Below are 21018 nucleotides of genomic sequence, written 5' to 3'. Positions count from 1 at the left end.
AAAGCATTCGGCATATCTGCCGTTTGTGCATGCATTAGAACGAAGCTAACACTATCTGTCTTGTTTGTTTAACAGTTGAGGACAGTTCTGAATCATCTGTAATGATTTCACTACACAAGCAGATAGGCCAGTTATCAGTGTGTTGCAATAATCCCATTGGAAAAGAACCATGGCCTGCACAGAGATGTGCGGCATATTCTGACACATATAACTCCTCTGTTAGTTACTCTTACTTGGCTTCCTATAGCAGCCAAAATTGAATTCAAATCCCTCACCCTGGTCTACAGAACACTTGCTGGATCTGCACCTAATTCTCCTCCTGACCACTGCGGTCCTCTGATGCCTGCTGTGTGGATCATCTATTAACGTTGAGAGAGGTCACAGTCGGGACTCTTCCTCTGTGATTCCTCGTTGTGGAATGAGTTACCTAATGTTCTGCAATCTTGTGACTCATCTTTTCGCCTTGTATTTAATTAATTAAGTGGTTATGGTTGGTATGTTTTTATGTCCAAACAGCAAAGCAAACCCAGATCCACTAGAAAAGTAGAAAAGTCACAGCACAGTAGTCTGTCACTGGTTCAAACCAAATCCGATCATATGACGTGTGTGTGCCATGCAATGACAAAATAGGATAATATTATTATTTATCATGCATTTAATTTACAAATTACCATATATTCTTGAGGTATTGAAACATCTGATGTGTTGCTACTGCGTACATGTGAAAATGAGCCTGTTTCCAAAGTTTCCACTTTCCACTGTATTCCAGTGCTCACGCAATCTTACTAAAAAAGTTTTCAGTGTTGCCTCACAGTCTATGCCATTTATAGAGCAAGCACCAGAAAGGGGTTTGGCAGTAGCAGACTGGTTAGAGTGTGAGTGTTGAACTGTCTTTCACTTTGTATTACATTTTGAGCACATTGAAATAGTGAGTCTAGAAGCAATGGACCCGGAGAAACCGAATTCCACGGTGAAAAACAAACGGAAATTAAGAGGTGCGACTGAGGGAAAAAAGGCGAAGCTGGCAAAAACTCACAGGACAGCATGTACTGAGTTTGAGGCCTCGGCGGAAAGCCAAGAAAATGCATCTGTGATGTAAGAGCTTCTTTCTATCTATTTATTTGAATGCTGGTAATCATCCATTTTAATTTTGTTTTGTGTTTATTGGGCCTAGCCCTGTGTGTGAGCAGTCACTGCAATCATTCAGTCATGTTAAAGCTCTGTGTCTGAATGAAGAGGGGTATCCGCTCAAATCTGTGCAAACATCTTTGATAAGTATTTTTTACTTTGATAAGTTATTTTTTTTATTTTTTACTTTGATAAGTTTGTGCCATTAACATAATAGGACAGTGAAGTGACTGACAGGAAGCAGCAGTTGCACCAAAGCACTTCCCATGCAAACATCCTTAAAGTTGCAAACTTTCATTGAGAAACAGACAAAGCAAATTAAGCAAAGGAAAAGGTTAACACACAGCACTTTATAACCTTCAGTGGGCTTAAGCTTTTGACATTACGTCAAAACAGTTGGTACTTCACAATCCATTGGTCATTTGTATACATTTTTGGAATATTTTAAACTAAAAATTAGGCAAAAAATGAGGCAAAGTGAGGTGTGGCGTGGAATTTTGAGGAACCCAATGCATTTATACAAACTCATGAAATAGGCTAGAGTGCTATTTTAAATACATAGATGGCACAGCTTCTAGATTAAAAATATCAATCAACATCATGTGAGCATATGCCTATCACTATGGTCTCAGCTCAAGAACACACTGTATAGAGAAACATATAATCACGAGAATTAACACTCCTGTTATTGCCTAGATAATAATGTGTGTGACATACTTTACAATCAGTAACCATAAGCCGGTGTCCCTTGGTGTTTTGGTTTGATTTTTGGTGTGCCTTAGCCCCAAAAATGGGCTTAATGGACTACAAATTAAATAAACCATGTCCCCAAGGTCAGTGAAGAAAGGTGGCAAATTAAAAGATTTTTACACAGGTTTGAGTGTGCGTCTCTTCTCTATTTTGATTATTAAAAGGGCCAGCATCGTTTGGGTTTTATCCGATACCGGTGCTAAATCGATACTTTAAAAATGGTGCCGGTGCCGAAACGGTGCCTGAACCGGTACTTTGTTTTTAAAATGTTTTAAATTAAAATGGTCTAAAGCATGAATTGCTTTTTTTTTTATTGACAAATTTGAACATGAAATTGAATTGTTATATTCAATTTACTATCAATATCTCATTGCTCCTACGAATAATACATTTAAATGTTAAAACAGCTTGCCATGCATGCACACACAATGGTAAGCTCTGCTTTCAAGTTTACCCAGTGTAGGCGGTTTGCCATAGAACTGCTTGCCATAGAACTGCCAGGGTCATGGACAACGGCATTTGCAAGCAAGCTAATCTACAGTAACAGGGACTCTACTTTCCAGTTAATTCAGTGTGTTCCCAAATGCATCAAAAAATGTCATGTCTTAACCCATAACACGCAATAGTTTTGAACATGTTAGGCTACATGTTGGTGTTGAAGTGTTTAGATTCCCAGCGCTAGCATAGTAGGCATTTTAACAGCAACTATGACTATGCGCTAACAGCTGAGTTTAATTAGCGATATCATACGGAGATGGTTTCGTAGCCTCATTATGTGGTCAAGGTATTGTCATTATAAACCAACATTGCAAGGTTTAAAACCAGCAAAGGTTTTGAGCAGTTACTTATTCCAGTGCTACTGGCTGTTGTTTAGTCAAGGCAGTGAAATGTGCAAAAACTTTTTGAAACTAAATGATGACAAAACAGAGGTACTTCTGGTTGGACCAAAACTAAAGCGAGATATTATTCTTAGTAATCTGGGGAACTTGGCACACCAGGTCAAACCAAAAGTAACAAGCCTCGGTGTCATCTTAGATGCAGAGTTAAGTTTTAAGCCCCATATCAGTAAAGTTACTCAGACAGCCTATTTCCACTTGAGAAACATTGCCAAAGTGCGGCCCTTTTTAACTCAACAAGATGCAGAAAAACTAATTCACGCCTTTATCACTAGCAGGTTAGACTACTGCAATGCACTTTTCACTGGTCTTCCCAAAAAACATCTAAAGAAATTGGCACTCATACAGAACTCTGCGGCTAGACTTTTAACTAAGACTAAGAAGAGAGAACACATCACCCCTGTGTTGGCTGAACTGCACTGGCTCCCTATTTCCTATAGAATTGATTTTAAGGTTATGTTAATTACTTACAAAGCTCTGAATGGCATAGCACCTTCATATATCTCTGAGCTTTTAATATCTTATCAACCACAAAGGAAACTTAGATCATCCAATTCTAATCTTTTAATCGTACCCAAAGTGCTCCACAAACAAAGTGGAGAAGCTGCGTTTATCCATTATGCCCCCAAACTATGGAACACCCTGCCTCTGTACATCAAGCAGGCGAGTTCAGTAAATATTTTTAAAAAAGATCTGAAAACATACCTGTACAGGAAAGCTTTTAGTTAACTCATCTTATCCTGTAGACTACATTTTCAGATTATTCTACATCTGCTACTATTGGAGGGCGCAGCCAGCCAGAAGCAGATGGGCTCCCCCTATTAAGTCAGGTTCTGCTCAAGGTTTCTTCCTGGAATATGGGAGTTTTTCCTTGCAACAGTTGCCATATGGCGTGCTTGTGGGGGGTAAGAGGGTTAAGGCTGCCAGTCTTATGACGTCATTTTCTATATTTTTGATATGTTGCTGAGTATATCATAAACAGCAAAGAAAAGTGATTGATAATGACTGACTGACTATTATTGTGTTACATGCTTCAAATGTAAAGCACTTTGAGCTGCATTCTGTGTATGAAAGGTGCTATACAAATAAAGCTTTATTATTATTATTATTATTATTATTAATACGGCACGCATTTGCCATTAATGTGGCACACATTTGCCATTAATATGGTATGCATTTGGCTTTAATATATCACACATTTGGCATTCATATGGCACGCATTTGGCATATATTATGACTGCTGTGTGGTGTTACCACCTGCTATGCAAAGAAAAGAAAACCTGCCCCCCAAGTTGCCCCCAGTACGTAGGAAGGCAAGGCCAGGCTAGCTGTCCCCTAACCTCTCTCGCTCTTTTTTTCCCTACTCAAGTAACTCTGGATTACTGTACAGTATATCTTTTTCCTTATGACTTGCCAGCCTGTCTTTCACTGATGCCCTTTTCTTTTCAATAGATTTGCCTGCAACAAAATACATATCATACTTGAATGTTTTATACAAAGACCTACAACAAAAAGAAAATACATTGTTTTACTGTAAAACTATTTAATCAGGCGAATTATAGGAGGTTGCCTAGCCTATATTGCATCCATGCATTTTTTTTTTTTGGAAACACCACATAAAAATGGAAAATTAGTCACCCCTACTGGGAGGGTTGTAACATCTATTTTGTTTGCTGCTCAAGGCAAATATCATGTTATATATATGGAAATGAGCAAGATTTATAGTTATATATCCTTCATAAGTCTGTTTCTCATTACCGAAACATTGCGTCTCTCCACTGCAACAGCCCCTCAATTGTTGCTGTGAATGATTATGGTGTTGCGGAGGATGAGTGACCTTGAACCTTTTTGCTACCTAAACTTTCCTTAACTGTTTATATTTAGACCATAATAGGGTATATAACAATAAAAAAAACAGCATTTTTTTTTAATACTTCAAAAGTTGTGTACTATGTATGGGTACTATGACAGACAAACTCTTAACTTTTGTCTGGAGAGATAAAAAAAAACTGTTTACCTGGTATCCATCTTGAGGGTCACAGTCAATACTGTCCCTTGATTCCTTGAAAAAGTAAGTTCCTTGAGCACTTAAACAATGATTGAAAATTGTTGCGGAGGATGAGAAAATTGGTCTGGTGACACATTTTTATTCCTTATTAATCCTTATTATTTTCCTTACATTTACTAATGATCACTAAATACCACATGTTTCTTTTATGTAACTCTTTATAGTTAAAATGCACTGAAGCTTCTTTTTTTTAATAACCAATATTTCCATCTCAAAGAACCCAAATCCAGTTATGGAGACGTTGCAGTAATGAAAAAAATCCCCTAAAATGTAAAACAAACAACAAAAAAAACAAGAGATGTGAAGAAACATGAAGAGATGTTTATAATTGTATCCTTATTTTGATAGCATTTATCATCAAAAAGCTTCATGACCCCTAATAAGTCTAATTTCACGAGAGTCTGGTTTGGTCCACAGGAATTGGAGTTGGGGAGGGGGTCTGATAAATTGTAGACTACAGTAATGCGTTTCTAAAATGTAAACAGCTATTACTTAACAAGATGAGTAGCAATTCCTCCACATAATCTTATTCCTTTCCATTCACCTACACAACCCTGTTCCTTTTGTCAATATATCAATATCAATATTTTACATAGTGGGAGTCCCTAAAAAAAATGTGGGTGTAGGTGTGTGTGTGTGTGTGTGTGTGTGTGTGTGTGGGGGGGGGGGGGGGGCGTGATTGAACAGCGCTCTCCCACATCCACATCCTCGGATGAGGTGCCCTTAAGCAAGGCACCTAACCACCAACTGCGCCTCGGGCTGCCCACTGCTCCATGTGTCTGTGTGCTCCTGGTTAGCTCACTGCTCTAAGTGTGTGTATGTATGTGTGTACACTACCCCTCAGATGAATACAATGCAGAGAACACATTTCCTACAGGAATTTCCTACAAGACTAATAAAACTTAACATAAAAACTATTATCCTTCAGAGCCCTAGGCTATTGTCTTCCTCATTTAATACACAATTAATATACAATAGTATACTTTGTGATTAAGTTTGGTGTTCTAATTGTGCTGTGTTTTTGGCTTTCTCTAACTTCAGTGTGGAAATGGAAGGAGTAGTTCATATCCATTTGACTGAGCGAGTTCGACCCTATCTAGACCTCATCGACTCCCTCCGTCTAATGGGCATCGATAAGGATCTGGCCCTGCCTGCCATAGCTGTGATTGGAGACCAGAGCTCAGGAAAGAGCTCCGTGTTGGAGGCGCTGTCTGGAGTAGCTCTCCCCAGAGGAAGAGGTGAGATTGTGTTGACTTAGCCCAGTCATAACGGTGAGGTCATATTGCTAGACTTAGCCCAGTCTTTGTAGCGATGAAATCATATTGCCAGCCTTAGCTCAGTCTTTGTAAACATGTTCACACACACTCACATAACAGGCATAAGCACCCCCCCCCCAAAAAAAAAAAATCCTATACTTGCTTTTGTTGTTTGCAAAATTTCATTGAGTTTGGTGCATTTGGCCATTAGTTAGCCACCAAGCATTCAATTTATGTTACATAACACTAGTAGTCATACTAGTAGTCATATGAGAAGTCGTTTTTATACTGTATCTGTGTCATGTGTATTTTGTCCTTGATTACTTGTTTGTAATAAAACAAACATGTATGCTTTGCCATTCCTCTTATCAGAAGTGGCTTATCCAGATGTGCCTCTTTTCCATCAGGTATTGTGACTCGATGCCCGCTGATGCTGAAGTTGAGAAAGCTGAAGGGAGGGTTACAGTGGAAGGCCATCATATCCTACAGCGGCATGCAGGAAGAGTTCACAGACTCCAGTCTAGTGGAGAAGTATGTCATTGATGGTAAGGTGAAAGGTGGGGGTATAATATTGAGGTCCTCTTATGCATGCTGGGGTCACATGTAGACATGATGTTTGCTTAGGAAACAGATGTGCTTATTAAATGTCATAAATAAAAACCTACGTTAAAAATGGAAACTGTTTTTTTTTTTTTAATCAAACCTTCCACAAAGTGCTGAATAGACAACAGTGCATAGAAAAAAGACAAGACAAATAAAAATTACCAGTAGACACAGCAAAACATATTGTCATAAATACAGTAAACTTTTAAAGTAAGAAAGATGAATGATACAGTAAATGCAAAAAGGAAAATGATAATAACACAATGCTACAAATGGTAAAATAGATAAAAGAAAAGGTTAAATGAATGAAAGGGTACATGAATTAAAGTGATTAAATTGATTGAAAACTGATGTCAAAAAAATGATTTTCATTAAAAAAATGACATTAAATTAAATCATCAAACATACAGCAGAGACATCACCTACTATAACATTGAATTAAATAATAGAAATGTGAAAAGAAAAAGGTAAATAAATAATTAATCATGATAAAGATGGTAAAATAGATTAAAAAAGGTAAATAAAGTGGTACAATGGATGAAAAAAGACGTTATGGTATATATAACACAAAAGGTAAGTTAAGGTTTCTTTTAGTATTTACTGACTGTGCTGTTTAATGTGTCCATCAGCCCAGAATGAGCTGGCTGGAGACGGTAATGAGATCTGTGACGAGCTGATCAGTCTGGAGATCATGTCTCCTGAAGTGTGTGACCTCACTCTGATTGATTTACCCGGCATAGCCCGGGTGCCTGTTAAAGGCCAGCCTGAGGACATTGGAGACCAGGTGAGGTTTTTAAAAAAAAATTGTATTCAAACAAAAATTCAAACTGTTCTACCATCATCATTAGTTCAAAGTGTCACACCAAAACCCTCAATAACTTTTGCCTCACCTTTGATGACACAACAAAGATCCGGCAACTCCTGTCACACTCTGATACTGATTGTGTAATACACAGCCTCATCTCCTTCCGACTGGACAACTGCAATGCCCTCTTCAGTGGCCTCCCCTCTCGCCTACTCAGACTACTCAAACAAACTACAACATATTAGGCAAAATTCAGCTGCTCGATCTTTCACATCCACCCCTTTCTGCCATCACATTACCCCTGTAACAAGACCTCCACTGGCTCCCTGTTCCGCAGAGGCTTCAAAGCCCTTCTCCTCATACTCAAGGCCCTACATACAGTAGCTCTGCCTCAGCTTACCTGACTGAACTCCTTCACCCACGCTCTCCTACACACTCCCTGCGTTCGTCTGATCACAGGGGTGACGGAGCGTTTTCCTCTGTGACCCCCCACCTGTGGAATACTCTCTGTCCACATGTCAGATCTACTGCCAGGGTGGACTGTTTTACGTCCCTCTTAAAAACACATTTGTCTAGGAAAGCTTTCATTTTATAACCCTATAACATAACATACCTATTTTAACATGCCTCTTTTAACATACCTCTTTTAACATGCCTCTTTTAACATGCCTCTTTTAACATGCCTCTTTTAACATGCCTCTTTTAACGTGCCTCTTTTAACATGCCTCTTTTAACATACCTCTTTTTTGCATTGACTCATTCCCAAACTGCTTCTTTTATGTGCTTGCCAATTTTACTTTATTCTTACTCTTATGGTTTTTTATACTTTAGTTTTTATACTTTGAGTATGTTAAATTGTTTAACTTGTCAATATGTAGTTATGGTATACTGTGGTGACATCAGACTTGAGAATGAGAATAATATATTTGGTTGTTTTTACTGGATGAAATAAACCACCCTCATTTTTGTCTATTGTAGATTAAAAGGCTCATTCTCAGCTTTATTGAGAAGAGTGAAACCATCAACTTGGTGGTGGTTCCATGTAATGTTGACATAGCAACAACTGAAGCTCTTAGAATGGCCCAGGAAGTAGATCCAGAAGGAAAAAGAACTTTGGGTAATACTATTTTCTAATATCTTACTTTTATTAATATCAAAATGATATGAATGTGTCTTATAACTTGAACATTTTAATTAATATGTGTTTGCAGCCATTCTGACTAAGCCTGACCTTGTAGATCGTGGCACAGAAAAGAACGTTTTGGATATTGTTAACAATCAAGTCATTCCACTGAGCAAAGGCTACATAGTTGTGAAATGTCGTGGTCAGCAGCAAATTCAGGACAAGACACCTCTAGCAGAGGCCACCAGGATGGAGAGAGATTTCTTTAGCCAACACAAGTACTTCAGGTAAATGGTGGCCAACTTGGCAAATAAATATTCACATCTTTTCCTTTCCATTGAAAACCACACCAAACAGAATGGATGGAAACATGAGTGGTAATTATATAACTGTGAATTTATTTTTGCATGACTGCCTCATAGCCATCTTTTCAATGAAGGAAAGGCCACAACACAGAGCCTTGCCATGAAACTGACCCAAGAACTGGTAGGCCACATCAAAGTAAGTACATGAGAAGTATCACAATGTGCTTGTTGTCAGAATGTAGCCATGGTCTGGAGAATGACTGCCCAAACCAAAATGAGTTGATCGTCACCGTATTTGTGTGCAATGCACCTAATGGAGATCTATGAAGAACTCAACATCATTCCAACAAGTGTTAGCAAAAGCATGTCATTTTCACTCTCTTGCTCTTTGTCTCTCTCGCTTTCTCTCTCCCGGTGCGTGTGTGTGTGTGTGTGTGTGTGTGTGTGTTTGATCATGTATGTATGGGTTTCAGAACTTTCTTCCAACACTATCAGAACATATTAAAATTGAGCTGTTGGAGACAAGGAAGCAACTGGGCCAGTGTACGGAGGGTCCTCCCACAGATCCCTCAGAGAGGAAAACCTACCTCATTGCTGTGAGTACAGTATAGCACCTAACAGGCTAAATAGGCTAAAATAACCTGGCCAATTGACTTTTTGACATCAAACCAACTGTGCAACACAGAGACTAATGTCCCTCACCTGTCACAAGTCTTGGTATTCAAATATATCTTTTACATGTATATATTTTTATTCATATTTTTTAAATAGGTAAATCCATTATACTCCCTGACAATTTAACCTTGTGACATACAGTATGTGCTCAATAACTCTATAACAGTAGACAACTGAAAAACACTTCAAATACAGCTCTGGTGTAAATTCCCATGCTGGAGTTATGCATACATGTAGCCATCATGGCTTTAAAGCTCTGGTGTAAATTCCCATGCTGGAGTTATGCATACATGTAGCCATCATGGCTTTAAAGGAAGTAGAGGAGAGGGAGGTCAGGGCACAGCCCTGAATCAAATGTAGTGTATAATCATCAGCCTAGATGGTATTGCTGTGCATAATTTCTTTAATTTTTTATCTTTTCACAGACCATAAACCAGTTCAACGACAAGATAAACCAGTTGTCATCTGGTGAAGGTGTCAATGATGGCAACCTGTTTGTGCTCCTGCGGCACCATTATAAAAAGTGGAAAGATGAACTTGAGAAGAGCCAAACCTCATGTGAGTTTTACTAACATAGATATACTTTTTGTGGTACTTTTTGTTGTGGTACCTCAATACCCTTTAACCCATTTTGGAGATGAATAATGTAAACTAACTAACTAACTAACTATCTATCTATCTATCTATCTATCTATCTATCTATCTATCTATCTATCTATCTATCTATCTATCTTCGCCTCCTGATTTCCAGGGGAAAAAATGGCCAAATAATATTTGTTAAAGGCAACATATAGTTGTTTTATAATATAACAGTATTAAAGTAATTTTGATGGTAAACAAACTTTTAATTGGGAGAATCGTGCTTCTAGCATAACTGGCAGCGCCCCACAGATAGAGAACTAGCCTTACGATTTAGTTGACGGTGCCTCGGAGACATTTCATGAGAATCGTGAAACATTACCTGGTCAGTATATAAAGCTCTTTGGAGATTGTCTTCACCTGTTGCTAGTCCTTCAGCTCCAAAACAAATGCACATGTGGCGTGTTCAGAGGGAAGGGCTCAAGCCATGAGAGGTATTTACAACGGCAAAGTAAAATATAAATATTCTGTGATGCTAGGGGGAGCTTTAGAGCCGCCAAAATACCTGAAATTGCATTAGATACCTTTAACTTGAGCAATGTTTTGGAAGGAAATGAGCAAGCATGATCACATCATAATACAGTAGAGCCCCCTAAACAGTCAAGGTGGTGATTTCTTTTAGCTCTGTTCGTATCCCCTCACAATATCATTGCGTTCCCTCACAATATTTTTATATTTTAAGGCAAAAATTGCTCAATGGAAATAATTCAGCTCTGGTGAAGGACACCATTTTCTTTGAAGAGGTGAAAGAACACCACTACGCATTGGGCATTATTTGAATGACTAGCACTCAGGAGGATATTCTTAAAGTCATTTCTTCAAAGTGTATTACAACTATTTCTGTGTACTTTACCATAACAGATTCTAAAGAGATAATCAATGTGGTGGAACAGTATGACGAGAAGCACAGAGGAAGAGAGCTCCCTGGTTTCAGCAACTACAAAGTGTTTGAGGTGGTCGTACAGAAACTGGTGATGAAACTATTGGACCCTGCATTGCACACTTTGAGAGCCATCAGAGGTATCTTATCAAAGAAAGAATAATGTATTCTTCACAAATTTTATTCATTATTTTGAAATTAGTCTTTTATTGTTGTTTCAGTGACACTCTGGCCAAGTATAAACAGGTGAATAACAGACATTATGTTTTCTTTGTAGGAGCAATTGATAAGTACTTTGGTGATGCTTTAAACACTTGTTTCTCAAACTACCCGTTCCTCCAGTGTGTCACAATGGTAAATTTGAAAACTGAAACCGGCACCTTCACCACAACGTTGTCCTTTCATAAAAAATGTTTTCAATGTTATTGGTGAAGAAACTATTATTTCTAGAAATAGTTAGCCTCATCACACAAATGTAAGCATATTTCCTTTTGTGTGTATACTCAGAACAAGATAGACAAAATCCAGTCGAGACAGGAGGTCAGAGTGGAGAAAAGAATCCGGGAACAGTTCAAGATGGAGCAGCTGGTCTACACGCAGGACAGAACATATTCCAAAACCCTGAGAGGTGCAGATCCTGCGAAGGCCTTCAGTCCCTGTGGAGATGCATCTGAGGATAGCAGTCAGGAGCCTTTCTTTGATTCCTCTTCTGTGTCTCCTCGATATGATAGCAAGGCCCAGTACCCTGCAATGCTTGAGGCATACTATGAGGTGTAGTACCACCATTGTGTTTGTAAATAAAATTAACAATTCAAGTTAAGCCCTCCTTACACTGACAGACTTTGGAAATATTTGGAAAAGATTTTTGAAAGACCCTTTCACATTGTAGGAGCCATAAATGTTTTCTTTATATTTTGCTTTATGGGTATTGGTTTACTTTGATTTGTGTTTTTGTTTATTGGTTATTATGGGACATGGGTGTGGCGCTGGGCGTGTGTGGTGCGCAATTGAAGTCTTAATTAGTCCTACCTGACACCTGCGCTTGAGTTCAGTTTGGCGTGGGGTGAGCACGGGGGAAGGCTATTCTTGTACCGCACTTCGCACATCGCATGGACTCATTGAAAGGCCTTGTATCTGAACGTTTTGCTCTGCCTTGCATACGAAAGACTATTGGAGTCTAAAAGGACTATTGGAGTCTGGATTGAGATGGAGGGCAATACACTAAAGAAACGGGAGCAAGTGTGTGGACATTGGATTATTTAGTGCGTGTAAGACAAGTTGATTTCCCCCTGCTTAGCCCACCGCGGCTTCTGAACACATCTAAAGACAAGTAATAGAGTTTTAAGTCACAGACTATAATTTTGCAATGACTAAGGATCTTGCAGGGTCACTATTTACAAGACTGCAACTAGATTCCTTTAAATTATTACCCATCCTGCAATAGATAGGAACAGGAACTGAAATAATAGCCTACTAAACTCAAAGTCATATGTTCGTGTTTCTGCAGTTCATACGTGACATCCCTAACCGATATAGAGTTGTTCTGTCACGTGGAAGAGCCGACTAATGATGTATAAGAAACGAAATAACAAATTATCATATTCATGGGTGTCATCAGGTCCCTTGCTACAGCTGTCGCCTACTTTGCCCCTTCCTGTTTGGTGTTGGAGAGAAGTCACTATTGGTTTTTATTGTTCACCTCACTATTTGCATGAGCCACGACTAGAAAGACTTGCGATAATATCAAACATGTTTGATATTGTCGTAACGGCAAAACTAGAAAAAGACTGACTCTGACTGACTTAAAACCGCCAAGATTGACACCTTACAATCTAGTTGACGGGAGCGTGCCGTGATTCCAGTAAAACCCCCATGATTTCTGTCCGACTTTGAAAATTTAGTCGCCGACTGTGAAAACAGACCAAAATCGTACAATGTAAGGCCGCCATTAACCGTTTTAGAAAGTTAAATATTTGATGTTTGTGTATTTCAAGAGATGACCTATCAGCTTGTGAAACTACCGAGAAATACTGCTTAAACTATTACCCTCTCTCTGTCTCAGATAGTGATTCAGCGCTTGGCAGACCAGGTCCCCATGCTGATCCAGTTGTTCTTGTTGAAGGAGTCAGCACGGTTACTGTGTACTGAGATGCTGAGCCTCATCGATGGCGTGGATTTGGAGAAGGCCCTGAGTGAGGGCTCAGACGTTGGCCGACGCCGCAACGAGCTGCAGAGTCGCATCGAGCGCCTCAGCCTGGCTCAGGAGAAACTCAGCCAAGAGCTGAGTTGAAGAGTTGGGCCATGGACAGTGGACCCATCCATATTTTTCAAATGCTGTTAAAATTGTGGCAAGGTAAAAAAATAGAAGTGTCTCATCTAATGGGTTGAGCCACGGACATGTTACTTAAGAGCAGTGATGCACTGCATGAGCATCAACTCAATATTTCTATATAATCATATTTTGTAAGGTAAAAAAGTCTATTCTATACTATGGCTATGGATCATATGGCTATGAATTACACTAGTGACAGATTATCTGCAACTCAATCACAGGCATATGGGCTTTTTTGAAAGGGACAGCAATTGTGTCAGTCACAACAGCCGTGGGCAGGCCAGGGCAGCTGTGGCCTACTGGTTAGCGCTTCGGACTTGTAACCGGAGGGTTGCCGGTTCGAACCCCGACCAGTAGGAAGCGGCTGAAGTGCCCTTCAACCCTAAGTGCCCTAACCCCTCACTGCTCCCTGAGCGCCGCTGTTGTAGCAGGCAGCTCACTGCGCTGGGATTAGTGTGTGCTCTTCACCTCACTGTGTGTTCACTGTGTGCTGAGTGTGTTTCACTAATTCACGGATTGGGATAAATGCAGAGACCAAATTTCTCTCACGGGATCAAAAGAGTATATATACATACTTATACAGTTTCTCCTCCAGCCACACCTACTCCTCACTCTCCTACAGCTCCCATCTCCCGTTCACACTTCCCAGTCTATTAATGACCTGCAATCAATAAGCGCTTTCAGACATACGTGTAAGACCGGAGGTTCTGTGGGTGTTAAACGGTGGGGCCATATATCTGAACGACATACCCGGTCATATGGAAGTCCGAATTTAGCCGGTTCTACTAGTCCCTAGTATTTCCTCTGGACATTATGTAAATGTGCTGTGTCTGAACGAAGCGTAGAACATGCGGTTAAAATTCACACCTAGTGAGAGGGCGTGTCGGTAACGTTTCTTTCGTGCGTCCATGTGGTTAGATCTGACTTAAATGCCAGTGTTATGATGGAGTGGCATAGTGCTGTCCAGAAAATCTCCGACCTGGAAAGATGCAGACATCACGGAGTTACTGTCCATGAGGGCAGACAGCATTGTGATAGAACACATGAAGGGAACGGCAAGAGACACGTTGTAGCCTACAACTGCATGGCAAGGCCAAACTAATTCAAAAGACTGAATCCCCGACGTCCCCCAGACCTTATGCGGACATTCACGACGTCCCCGATTGGTCCCGAACGTCATGTTCTCTAGCGGACGTTCCGGTGACCTTATTGACGTCCGGAGCAAGTTATCCTTTGGTTATTGCGCGACGTCCGGTGCAGGACTTTCTGGGGACGTCACTGTCAGGTCCCTCGGATGACATTTGCATTTGGTCATTTCAAAGACGTCCTAATGACCCGACAATAACGTTATACCGGGGACATGGAGGGAACGTTTGTTTATTCACACATGGCAGCGGAGTTGAGAGCGCTCTGGCTACCGCCTGCAGGACGGAGACATCACATCCATGCACGACTTCACGTTACACGTCTGGGGATGAATAAAGTAGCCTACCTATCTATTTAAGTAGCCAAAGACTGGGTCGCAAGAGATTTTTTTGGGGTCGCCTTGTCAGGATGTAGGTCTGCAATATACCTTTCTGACACATGAGGGAGCTAGTGAGTCGGCGAATCCAGAGTCGTATATATACCGCTCTGGACGAATCCAATCGTATCTGCCAGCCCTGAACGAGTGTAGGCTACCTGCAGATAGGTTTAACATAAAGTTGAGAAATGCTTGCTTGGTTGTCAAGAAAGAAGGGTAATGATGATAAATCAGCAAAGGTCAGTGAACTTCAGGAAAGCGAGGGAAGTCAGGTGCCAATCCGCAATGAATCTGCAACTAGTGTTAGCGTTGAAAATACAGAGGGTGTAGGCCTATGTGAAAATGAGGCTAGCATTAACGCTGCAGCACAGGCATCTGAGCCTCGGCCTCCTGCAAAGAAAATAAAAATAGCGACAACAGCAAGGCCGTACAAAGACTACTTTTTGAATTATGGCTTTGTAAATTGTGCTGGTCCTAGCCAGGATGCAAGGCCAATGTGTGTCATTTGCAGTGAAAAACTGGCGAACGAGAGTTTGAAGCCAACTAAACTTAAGAGACATTTAGAAACACTGCACCCCGAATTTGTGGACAAACCATTAGATTTCTTTCAAAGAAAGGCACAAGAGATGAAATCATCTGCAAACGTTCTCCGCAGAAATGTCACATTAAATGACAAAGCCCAACTCGCCTCTTACCAGGTTGCTTACCGTGTGGCCATTGAGAAACAGCCACATACTATCGCTGAAAAATTAATTTTGCCTGCCGCAATTGACATGGTTAGCGCGGTCATTGACGAGAAGTCTGCTAAAAAATTAAAATGCATCCCCATGAGTAACAACACTGTCTCACAAAGAATACATGACATTGCAGACAACCTCAAGGAGCAGCTTGTTACCCGACTAGGCAGCAGGGTGTTTCTCAATACAGCTGGATGAGAGCACTGACGTCTCAGATTGCGCAACCTTGCTAGTTTATGTTAGGTATGCCTGGGAAAATAAATGTATGGAGGACATGTTGTGTTACTTGAGTATCCCTATGGGAACTACAGGAGAACAGATATTTCGGGTTTTGAACGACTATGTGATGTGGACTTGACTGGGGCAATTGTGAGTGCATAACGAGCGATGGGGCCGCAAATATGACAGACAAGAATAGCGGAGTTGTAAAACGAATAAAAGAGGCAGCAGGCAAGAATAGCGGAGTTGTAAAACGAATAAAAGAGGCAGCAGGCAAGAATAGCGGAGTTGTAAAACGAATAAAAGAGGCAGCAGGCAAGGATAGCGGAGTTGTAAAACGAATAAAAGAGGCAGCAGGCAAGGATAGCGGAGTTGTAAAACAAATAAAGGAGGCAGCAGGCAAGGAAATTACATGGAATCATTGTTTCATACACCGCCAGGCATTGGCATGCAAGGGTATACCCCCCGACCTTGACAAACCACTTAGCGAAGTTATTCGCATTGTAAACTTCATTAAGGCCAGCGCACTTAACAACCGGTTGTTTGATCAACTGTGCACCGACATGGGAGCAGAACACACGCACTTGTTGTTTCACACTGAAGTGCGCTGGTTGTCAAAAGGCCGAGTTTTGACCAGATTCTATGAACTTAGAAACGAAATGCGTTCCTCACACAGAAAAAGTCCGCTCTTGCAGAATTATTCACTGATGATTGGCTGCTCAAATTGTCTTATCTGGCTGATATCTTTTCATCGCTCAATGAACTAAACTTGAAATTACAGGGACGGCACGACAATGTTTTCCTTAATTGGAAAAATGTTCAGGCTTTCCAAAAGTCCTTGAAGTTGTGGCTTGCACGACTCAGAAGGCCAGACCCAAGTCTATACTGTACATGTTTCCCACGGTGTTGCAGCACGTAGAAGAACATGATGTTGCGGCCACACACGTGAAACACCTCTCTGCTCTTATTCAAACTCATCTCGCTGCGCTTATTGAGAATTTTCATCGCTATTTCCCAACAGAGAGGTATGACATTCTGAATGATAAAAGGTGGATCCAAAACCCCTTTGAATTTGAGAGTCCAGAGTCTTTGCTTGAGTTGACGCTTAGTCCTAGCCTGACGAGCCAGACCCAGATTAAAATGTAGGGTCTAGGCACTCACCGTTCGCAGTGCTCAGTCCGAGGGGCGGGATAATCAGTTGTCTTTCAAATTCCCTCTGCACGCAATAGGACAGCGGCAGCGCTATGAGTCCCATGTGTTTCCCACCAGCGGAGCTAGTTGGCTAGTTCAAACGTTTGCCAACTTAATAAAAGCTTAACTCGTGTCACACTGTTCGCCAGCAGCAACATCCATCTTATTTGTTTTCAAGTAGCAGGGAATTCAAGCCAAACCGTTGCAACTCTGCCATCAATCATTATTTTAAGCCCACCTAACGACACGATTTCATTGGCCTGATTAAGTTTCGATTTCTGGAGCTCACAAGCCAACGGAGAGTTGCTAGACTAGCCCGCTAGGGGCGCGTCTAGATTTCTAGGCTAGCTTAGTACTGCAGAAGAAACTGAGTTGTTGCAGCTCACCTGCGATCGCACTCTGCAAAGACGCTATGTATCTGTGACCTTATCATCATTCTGGATAAGCATTTCGTCAGAATATCCTGTCCTCAGTAGGGCCAGTATTTCTATGCTTATTCCTTTCACTACTACATGTATGTGCGCATTGGGATTTTCTGTGCTCACAAAAATGAAAACAAAGCACAGAAATAGACTGAATGCTGCGCCTGATATGCGTGTTGCGCTCTCCTCCTGCACCCCGGACTGGAACGCACTACAGATACACAGACAGGCCCACCTATCCCATTAGCAAGGTTGAAAGGTTATTAAAGCCATGTTTTGTATTTGTAATCTTTTTGTAATTCTTTTATTGATTATTTTGTTCCAATATTGCTGGTTCAATTGAATATTGAGAAGAAAAAGAAATGGGCTAGCATACGTTACGTTTTAAATAGCCTACATTTTAATGTCCAAATATGCTACTTACTGTATTGGATACCTTATTATTTTAATATTGCTGGTTCAATTGCATTGTTTTTCATTGTTTGAAACTTGAGAAGTATTGTAAATGAGAGGCCTGATGATCACTCATAACAATAAAATATCATATATAAAAATAAATAACAATAAAATGTCATCATAATGTTCAATAATGGTCAACTCCACCTTTATTTTGTAATTCATGAATAATGCATATTGACTTGGGTCACGATGGCTTGTGACTCTTAAAATATGGATCCCCTGAAAAAAAGTTTGGGAAACACTGCTCTAGCTGCATTAGCCTACCGTAGTCTAAGGCAACATATCATACAGTTTATGAAGTTGTGTGTCTATGAGCAAAGTAGAACCATATGTTTCTACTTTGCTCATAGACGCACAACTTCATAAACTGGGAAAAAGGTTGTTAACGTTAAACTCAAAATGTATGGTGCTACATAATTACATTTTGAGTTTAACAAAATGCAATTATCATACATTTTGAGTTTAACGTTAATGTATAACGTTACTAACAAGGGAAGGGATTTTATCAAATTCATGTTAGCTGATGTGATGCTTGGTGTAACATTAGCAAAGTTGCTGTTCTTAGCTTCTAGCTTCTAGCTTACAATGCGCATTTCTTCAGATAACTGTCATTACGTGATGCATGTAACATGCTCTAAATAGGCAGTGGTTTATTTAACCTAGTCACATACTTATTATCTGTTTTATTTTCAGAAACACACACACGGCCGCATTGGGACTGAACCGACCTTTGGAGCTGAATATGATGCAATAAAACTAGGACTACGTTTACGCGAAGCAGGGTATTTTCCTAAACGAATATCTGGCCATCTACGTTTGCAAATAAAACTGCATTTACACGAGACCGTTTTTTTTTAAATGTGTTTACACGAACACGTGTACATACATGCTGTCATGAGCACGCCAAACCACAGTGGCAGTCTAACGACAAGCTCAAGCTCACATTATCCAATCAGAACCCTGAAAAGTCGCACGTGAGAACATGTAAATGTAAACATTGGTCGCACATTTGGTGTACTTCTGTCGCATACTGTGACGTTGGCTGCCCAAAACTCCGTTTACCACAGTTTACAACCAAACGCATAAACAAAGTTTTCCAAAAAATCACTTTGGCCGGAGTTTTTTTGGATAACCGTTTTACGGGGCGAATTCTCCGTTTGCGTCTAAATGAAAGGCTCAAACGTAGGGAAATGTCTTCGTTTATAAAAATACACATGCTCGTGTAAACGGGGTCTAGAGAAATGTTTAAAACAGACCACGTATTTGTTTAGGGTTGCCTAGCAACAGAAGTGACTACTTAATTTGTAAAGCAAAACGATCTAGCTCTACATTTCAGAAGAATTAAGGATACTGCTTCTTCATTACTTGTGTAAATGTCATTGTAATTTATTTGACGCATGCTCGCGTTTAAAAGTGTCACATAGGCCTATAGCTGTTCCCGATGTTACATCAGCTCCTTGTGGAAACAGCAAAGAGTGCACATATCCGATGAGATTTCTGACGAGGAGCAGATCTCTGCCTCACCAGAGCCTTACTGTTTATTAATAAAAAATGATATAGAATAGAAACATCTGGAATCTATTTATTTCAGCTTAAAGTTGGCTACAAAGAGTATTCATAGCCTAGAGAAAACGATACATTTTTCTTTAGACTATCTGCAATGTTCCAGGAAGGGCTTACATAGGCTATTTATAGGCTGTCCCTGTTTGATCACAGGTCCAAGAAAACGCCTTATCGATATAACGTCAATGCATTCTAGTTATCATGTAGGCCTACTTTATTTCATGTTGAGTTTTGCTTCTCAGAATGCATTGTGATTCATTGAGTATTTTTGGCTATTATTCGTTTTTAATATTTTGAAACAATATGGCTTGAACAATTTAGCTTAGGCTAGCCTAGGCCTACTCTGATGATGTTTTGAACAATATACTACGGGATATGCCCATTAAAACGTTGTATTAGTTTATTAAGAAAATTACACTGTAGATGTGAAAGCAGCACATCCTAGCCCGGTATAAAGGTACATGTCTACTCATCATTGATGTATGCATTTGGAGGACGTGATTTCATACATGCGTGTAAGTAGTCTTTGAGGTAAGTGAAGATGGATAGTTGTAGAGCAAGTCATAAATGCGCGTTTATGTTCCGTCTGCCTCTCCTAGCAGCGATGAAGCTTAGGATGTAATACCATACCATATTACCGCGTTTCATGTTTTTTTTTTGTTTTTTTTACCATCGCGGAAATATAAACGTTGCACGCATAACGTCGCGGTGACCATTACAGGACGTCCTCTCAAAGTCTTGTGGACGTCTTTTAGACCTCCCGAACAGAGGTCCGCGTGACGTCAAGGGAACCCTACACAATGTCAAGTCAAGTCAAATTTATTTATATAGCACATTTCAAAGCAATAGCATTGCACCAAAGTGCTTTACATAAAATAATAATAAAAATAATAATAATAATAATAATAATAAAACTAATAATAATAACAATAATACATATACATACATATAAACATATAAATAAAGGGAGAGGTGAGGGAGTGGGGGAGTGTTAAAAGCTAGGGAGAAGAGGTAGGTCTTTAGGTTGGATTTAAAACTACTAATAGTGGGGCAGGATTTCACAACATCAGGAAGGCTATTCCAAAGCTGGGGAGCATAGACAGATAAAGCTCTGTCACCTTTGGATTTAAGAGAGGCAGAAGGAACACAAAGAAGACACTGGGAAGATGATCGGAGAGGTCTAGGAGGACAGTAAGGAATTAAAAGATCACATAAATACTGAGGTGCTAAAGCTTTGAAAACAGAAGAATTTTAAAATTCATTCTTTGTTCCACAGGAAGCCAGTGCAGTTTAGCCAACACAGGTGAAATGTGGTCACATTTCTTAGATCCAGTCAGTAATCTGGCTGCAGCATTTTGGACCAGCTGGAGTCTGTTTAGAGTAGATTTAGTTACACCTACATACAGTGAGTTGCAATAATCGTGTACCCCGGTCTTTCAGTGTCC

At 40.1% G+C, this 21018-nt stretch overlaps 1 protein-coding gene across 2 annotated transcripts; it reads left to right on the top strand.

Annotated features, from left to right (window-relative positions):
- The first annotated feature begins 868 nt into the window (after positions 1–868).
- On the top strand, positions 869–18860 carry LOC121711277 (interferon-induced GTP-binding protein Mx1-like). Of its 2 annotated transcripts, XR_006032277.1 has the most exons (14): positions 869–1095; positions 5884–6080; positions 6506–6643; positions 7331–7485; positions 8485–8623; positions 8718–8916; positions 9052–9130; positions 9408–9530; positions 10035–10167; positions 11110–11268; positions 11406–11482; positions 11636–11899; positions 13191–13481; positions 18704–18860. XR_006032277.1 is itself a non-coding variant. In XM_042094720.1 (13 exons), exons 1-13 carry the CDS (start codon positions 944–946, stop codon positions 13416–13418), a joined length of 2043 nt encoding a protein of 680 aa, XP_041950654.1. In that variant the 5' UTR covers positions 869–943; the 3' UTR covers positions 13419–13798. The 2 variants fall into 2 exon arrangements, 1 of the variants encoding a protein (XP_041950654.1); XM_042094720.1 differs by lacking the exon at positions 18704–18860 and having other exon boundaries at positions 13191–13798.
- The last annotated feature ends 2158 nt before the right edge of the window (positions 18861–21018 follow it).

This window comes from Alosa sapidissima, chromosome 6 (assembly GCF_018492685.1).
Source record: "Alosa sapidissima isolate fAloSap1 chromosome 6, fAloSap1.pri, whole genome shotgun sequence".
Classification (NCBI taxonomy): Eukaryota; Metazoa; Chordata; class Actinopteri; order Clupeiformes; family Clupeidae; genus Alosa; species Alosa sapidissima.
The sequence above is the reverse complement of the archived record's forward strand: the minus strand, read 5'-3'. Positions and strand labels throughout refer to the sequence as shown.